Genomic DNA, 6,869 nt, shown 5'->3' on the forward strand with positions numbered 1-6,869 from the left:
CTTCCTAGATGTCTGTTAACTTTAACCCTTTTAAATATTCTAACCTAATAGAAAAGATACTGTACCATAAGTGAGGTTATGTATTTTCATATATTTCATCATTATTAGTGTTTTTCCCTTTCAAAGTTTTTTTTTGTAGTTGTGTGTGTGTGTGTGTGTGTGTGTGTAGGGGTGCAAACATACTGTGGTTTATGTCAGAGTATACCTCGGGGGAGTCAGTATTTTTCTTGTGCTATCTGTGCTGGTTCCAGACATTTAACACAGGTCATCAGGTTTATTAACAACAAGCACCTTTACCCACTGAGCAATCTTACTGACTCAGCAATTTCCCTTTGGGTCACCTGTGAATAGTTCATTAATATCATTAATATACTGTTCACTCACTGTTTTCTGGACTATTGGTCCTGCTTTCTTACTTATTTCCAGGATGTAATAAATAAATAAAATAAAATTTCTTTTCACTAATTAACACATCATTTCATTCAAGGTGTACCAAAGATACCTTTTTCCCCCCCAAGTAAATAAATCCAAGTACTGGATTCTGAGCATCACACCCCTTCTACTTCAACACTAGGTTTTCTTTATTATTTTCACATATTGATACGTGTGTGTTCGTATCTGACTGTGCAAAGATAAGTGACCATGAAGGCAGGTGATTGCAGAAGTCAGAAGCATTGAGCGCATGGAGTCACAGGCGGTTGTGCACTGCTTTGGGTGTGCGCCGGGAACCAACCTCTGGTGCCTTGCAAGAGCAGCGTGCACTCTCAACTGCTAAGCCGTTGCCCCAGCCCTGCATCACTTTTAATAAGAGGTTACTTATATTCTTCTTTGTCACCTCTCACCATCCTTCTTCGTCAAACATTTGTAATTTTGACCCACCTGGCCCTTATTTCCAATATGAAATGTCAAAATTTAATGCCGATTTCTTCTCCATCTTCCTGGTGGGATAATACAAGACAGGGCCTTGACAATTCTACTTTGAGCCCCCCAGGTTTAGTAAAATTCCTCTTTAATGTGCTTTTTCTTTACTTTGTGTGTCCTGTAGTCTGGTCAGTTTGCAGCTACAGATTTTATTTTTAACGGAAATTTACCGAAAGCACCTCTGAGTCTTTCACCCACAGACTATTTTCAGTGACTAATGTCTTCCTGCACACACATTATTAAGATCTGAGACGTTCAAAAGATGGTGTTCCTAGACTTTGATTACTCTTGGTAGACAGAGCAGAAAATAACTGTAACCGTCAGAGGCTCTGTTGCCTTTGATCTGTGTGACCATGGCAACGGGGCTGGTTTAGCATCTGCATGGTAGGTGGGCTGAGCTCAGTCTTTGCTTTAGAAATACCTGGGGGAAGAACAGGAAGAGCTGCAGGAACTGGAGGCTTGGGAGCATGAGGAGAGGAATGTTCATAAGGGTGGGCTCAGAATGAAGTTTTACACGAATGGTGTGCATTTTCATTACCTCACTTTAACCCTTCTCTTGCTCAAGCACGATATTCTTTCTACCTTGCTCTCAGGGCAGAGATTGAATTTTTTTTTTTTAATTATACCCCAAACTCAGTAGCTGAACAAACCACACCACAGCCATTCATTTCATTTATAAGTTGGTTCTAATAGTATTTTATTCTTGGAGTTTGGGGTCTCTGTGTGTGTGTGTGTGTGTGTGTGTGTGTGTGTGTGTGTGTATGTGGTGTATATGTGTGTATGTTGTAAATTACATACATATCAGACCTAATGTAACCTAGCATGATAATTTTAAGCAATAACATAGCAACTGGTTCATTATCATTTCTGCTTTGCCCATGTCCTAGGTTGCTTTCTGCTACGGTGATAAAGATCATGGGGTGACAGTTTGAGGTGGAAATGGTTTACTTGGCCTTCACTTCTTAATCAAACTCCATCATTGAGCGAAACAGAGGGAGGAACTCAAATAGAGTAAGAATGTGGAGGCAGGACCTGAAGCAGAGGCTACAGGGATGCTGCTTACTGATGTGCTCAGCCTTTTACAAGACAGCACCCGAGTGGGCTGGGCCGTCCCATATCAATCATAAAAATGCCCCATGGACTTGCCTCAGGCCAGTCTGATGGTGGCATCTTCTCAATTGAGGTCCCCTCCCTACCCACATGATTCAAGTTTGTGTCAAGTTAACCAAAACTTAACTATCATAGGCCAACCAAAATCTTACTCTTCTGTAAAATGTTCTGTTGGTTGAACATTGTTTTTAGAGATGCTGAATCGTTCCATTTAAAGATATTGACTGAGCCACATATAGAACACTGGGTCTTTACTAAATGCTGTTTTAAAGCCATGGCCTAATTGTTTTCCTGTAACTTTTGTCTCCTTTAGAATATTGACAGAGTTGTATTTGTTGGGAACTTTCTCAGAATCAATATGGTCTCAATGAAGTTGCTAGCCTATGCCATGGACTTTTGGTCAAAAGGACAGCTGAAAGCACTGTTTTTGGAACATGAGGTAGGTCAAGCTCACGAAGACTTAATTGTCCTACGTGTATTTTGGATTGTCTACCATATGAGTCAGGTCTGTATTTTAAAATTGCCTTTTAAACTCTGGATTTATTACCCTGCTTACCCCACATGCCAAAATGTCATCTATATAGTGGAATCTTTGTTAGCCAACAGTGGAGATTTGAAGACAAGTTACTGAAATGAAGAGAAAAAGTCATTTGGAAATAATAATAATAATGATAATAATAATAATAATAGTAAATGGCTGTGGGAACAGCACGGGGAATTTCTTAGAGAACCAACGGTAGAATGAAATGATCCAGTAGCAGCACGTCTCTGTAGTTATCCAACATGTGTGACGTCAGTAGGAGCTGTCCCTGTGGCTAACAGTGACTCACACTTAAATGTAAAGTGCTCGAACTAATTTCTAACACACAATAAGGACATAGCAGTTGCATTAAAGGCCCTGCCATATCCGTGCCATCCCTACGGTACCTGCTGAGCCAGGCAAAGCCGGAGCTGTGTCTCTAGCCCTTTGGAAACTAAGTAGCTAGTGGGCTCAGCATTTTGTATGCCATGGCTTCTTTCCTTCATACACTAAAGTCCTAATCCCCAAGATGATGGTGTCAGTGGCGAGGCCTTGGGGAGAGACTAGGTCACCAGGGCTAAGCTCTCTGCAAAGGAGTGAGCGCCTTTATCAAAGAATCCCCCTCTGCTGTGCTAGTTCGCAGGGAAGACAGAGCCTGGCTTTGACCGCCCTGCATCCAAAGAGCTATGAGATGAAGTCATAGTGTCCATTTTATAAGCCACTCAGAGTATGGTATTTTGTTACATATAGCAAGCCAATGACTAAGACACTATTTCCTAAAATAGCTGACTTTTAGAAACCTTCATTTTCATAGACATATGAGCTTCTGTTTTGCCAGGAGGCAGTGGCATATGCCCGATACAGCTCTAAGCACTTTACTGTATTAATATAGATATTAATATAGATAACTATGCATTCAGACTAATAACAGTTATTTGATTACTCAGTCTTGATTTTTTGGGCGGGGCAGGGAAAAATTGGTTTGTTTTGCGTTTAGGGAGATAGAAGCTGTGTAGACTTGCTTCTGCTAAACACAGGCCCGCCTCTAACCCATATCTCCAACCATGAGTCCTGTTTCCAATGTTCTAGCAAACAGAGAAGTTCAGGGCACCTTTCCTAGAACCGGCGAACGCAATAGTTCTTTGGTTACGGTTCAGAAACAACCTTACAGAAGTTCTCTGTGTTTTGTAGGGTTACTTTGGAGCTGTTGGGGCCCTGTTGGAACTGTTCAAAATGACTGATACGCAGTAGAGGAACAGCCCCTTGTGAAGACACAGGACTGGTGGGCGATGCTAAAGAAGGTGACATCTCCGTGGGCAGAAACCAAGCCACAATGGTCGATGAACCTGCTGTGTTTGTAAATAACTTAAAATCCTAGACCTTTTGCTCTTAGGTTTCAAGCTTACGAAATGGGGGAATATACGATTTTTTTTCTGTATACTGTATTTTTTAAAAAAAAAAAAAAAACGAAATTGTGCAGCGTGGCCAAACCTACCAATTTCATGCATTAACTTTTGAAAAGTTGTGTGATGTTCAAGAGGGGCCTGAAATGAAAGCGCTGTCCATTTTTCTTCTGGGGTTTACTGATCAGTGTGGTAATTTTAACTTCATTTAGTAATTACTCTAGGAGATTTTGCCTTTACTTATATTTTTTCATGACGTTTCATGATTTGCTGTTGGTTTCAAATGAAACTACGAATCTGGCATGTTGCACTGTGAGCATTTGTTGTTTGTCTTCTGTCTTTTTAATCCTTTCTGTTTCAGTGTCTTCTGACGGAAAAAAGGACCCCCTCCCCGCCCCAGCCCCGTTTTTGTTCCTCGTGCTTTCTCTCCTGTCTATGCGTTTTCCTCATTGTAACCGCTCGTGCCAATCAAGGTGCTGACCAACTTAACCCAGTTTAAACACATAATCTGCAGTTCTAAAAGTGTGACCCTGTGAAAAGACTTTAAAGGAAGGGGCTAATGAAAGTGGCAAACGTTGAACATTATATGCAATTTTACCTTTGTCTTCTTACCCCCTCATCACTATAACGTCCCCCAGGATTTAACTCTACAGTACGTTGAGACGGTCCGTGGCAACATGTCCTCATATGCGTATGCCACACGAAGGGCGGCAAACCCCTCTGCAAATTTGGAGGGGCTCTCATAGATGATCTGATCACACCAGGCTTAGGGCAGAAGTCCTGGGTTGAGATGTCAGTTAGATGTTAGTTTGTATATGTTCATACCCAGGAAGGTGTAATGAGACATCCTAAGTAATAACATTAAAGGCTTTTTTTTTTTTTTTTTTTTTTTTTTTAGTATTTAAACTGAGATTGGTACTTTATTTTATTTCTAAAACTTAAATATAATTTATGATACACTCACATATCTGGACATTCTGAGAGGGTTTCATTAAGATAGATGTGTCACTTTCAAATGAGGATGCTGTAAACACACTGTAACAGGAGATCTGATGATCTTTTGGACAGGGGTGCCTTTCTGAGGGCTTTCTGAAAGGCAATAGAGTTACTCCTTGGTCATTCTTCACCCCTCTACCTTGTGGAGCACTGCCCTTCATTTCCATCGCCTTGAGTCTTGAAGAAGCTGATGCTAATGGAAGAATTCACTTGTCTGGTTTAAATAAAGCCTGTTCGTGTTGGGATGTTTTTAGTGTATATGTTATTTTCATTTCTTATGCCTCGTCTGTATCTTTATCTGCTTTATATGTAAAGTAACTGTGTGTTGATATTGTCACTGCTGCTGTTTTTCTTTCTTCGGTATAGCTTGTAACTCGAGGCTTTCCCACAAATGTGGGAGGCTCCAGGCTGAGTCTTCAGCTGTGGCTGCAAGCCAGCATAAGGATTTCTAAAATTTTCCTTTATTGCTCTTATATTATTGACGGCTTAATGCCAAAATACCACTGTGATATATGGTGATTCTGACCAGTTTCAATTTTTTTCTCATAACAAATACATTTTGTCAACCTCTGCTTAGCTTTAAAACAGTCATCCAACTATGGTGTTCTCGAAAGACTTTATCTCTGTATTATCTACCCTAGTGCCTTTCAATGGTCTCTCCTCCCTTTTTTAGTCTTTCAGGGGACAGCAGACCTGAGACCTGAAGGTCATGGTTCTGCAAAGGAAACCAGGGCAACTAACTGTGCCTATATATTTATTAATTATCTGCAATCACTTGGTCTTTCCCTACCAATATCCAAAATGCTTGAACTGGGTGTGATGGTGCACATTTGTAATTCCAGCACAAAGCCAGTTAGGACAAGAGGATCAGTGTGAGTTCAAGACCAGCCTGGGCTACATGGGGTTCCAGGCTAGTCTTCATACACACCCCACACAACACCCATCCCACACCATTTTTCTCTTTCTCCCTCTGCCCACCTCTTTTTCTCAGTCTCTCCCTCCCTTTCTTCCTTTCTCTCTCTCTTTCTCTCTTACACACACGCACACACTATTGATATGGATCAACACTTGTTGTCTGTGAGTTGTGAACCTTTTTGGAGTAAACGACCCCTGTGGGAGTCAGATGAGTCACAGGGGTAGCGTATCAGTTGTCCTATCTGTCATCTGCATGGCAATTTATAACAGTAGCAAAGTTGCAGTTATGAAGTAGCAACAAAAAAAAATTATGTTGTGGGGAGGTGGTCACGTTATGACGTGATGAAGAAACATTTTCCATCAAATCCTCAACTAAATGTGTTGGCTACATAGAACTAACTTGTTTTTTATGATGAGGAACTTGTGGGCTGAGCAGTTTTCACACTTTTAAAATTGCTTTCCTTAGGATTCACCATCACAAAGGAATGTGGCAAGAATTAAAAGCAAACCAACCAACAAAAATCCTGTGCTCTGTGAACCAGGATAGTCAGATACAGCCGAGTGTGGCTTGTTATAGTGAGATAGCTCTGGTTCAGATACAGCTTAGACAGTGACTAACTGTGAAAGCAAGTTGCCGAAATTCTCTTTAAACTTGTTTGCCCATCTGTAAAATACAGCAAATAGTTTTACATTCATGTTTTAATACACACTAAAATGTGTCATCTGTGTTTGTTATTGTTTTTTTTTTTTTTTAAGATGTTTCAAATCAATGAGTCAAACAGGCCATTCCTCACTTGCTCAGTTGGGAATAATAGAGACGTGAAGACAGATAGCACAGAGACACGGCACAGAACCCCTGACAGAACATGGCCACCGTTCTCAAACCCCACACTCTCAGAGCTTGCCCTCACGATCGACTTGGCAGCCTGAGATGCTTGAGCATTATTTATCACAGTAACGGGACTTCTCAAGTGCTCTGCAGCAGAGCTGTTAATGTATGTGGT

General features: G+C 40.9%; 1 protein-coding gene across 1 annotated transcript in view; it reads left to right on the plus strand.

Moving 5' to 3' along the window:
- Positions 1–6,667, plus strand: part of PANK1 (pantothenate kinase 1) — a 64,520-nt gene extending 57,853 nt beyond the window's left edge. The window contains exons 6-7 of the mRNA XM_080911343.1: positions 2,345–2,470; positions 3,743–6,667. Of these exons, the coding sequence (XP_080767469.1) occupies positions 2,345–2,470; positions 3,743–3,802 (186 nt within the window). The 3' untranslated portion in view covers positions 3,803–6,667. The remainder of the gene's footprint in view (positions 1–2,344; positions 2,471–3,742) is intronic.
- The last annotated feature ends 202 nt before the right edge of the window (positions 6,668–6,869 follow it).

Source organism: Micromys minutus, assembly GCF_963924665.1.
Source record: "Micromys minutus genome assembly, chromosome: 2".
NCBI lineage: Eukaryota > Metazoa > Chordata > Mammalia > Rodentia > Muridae > Micromys > Micromys minutus.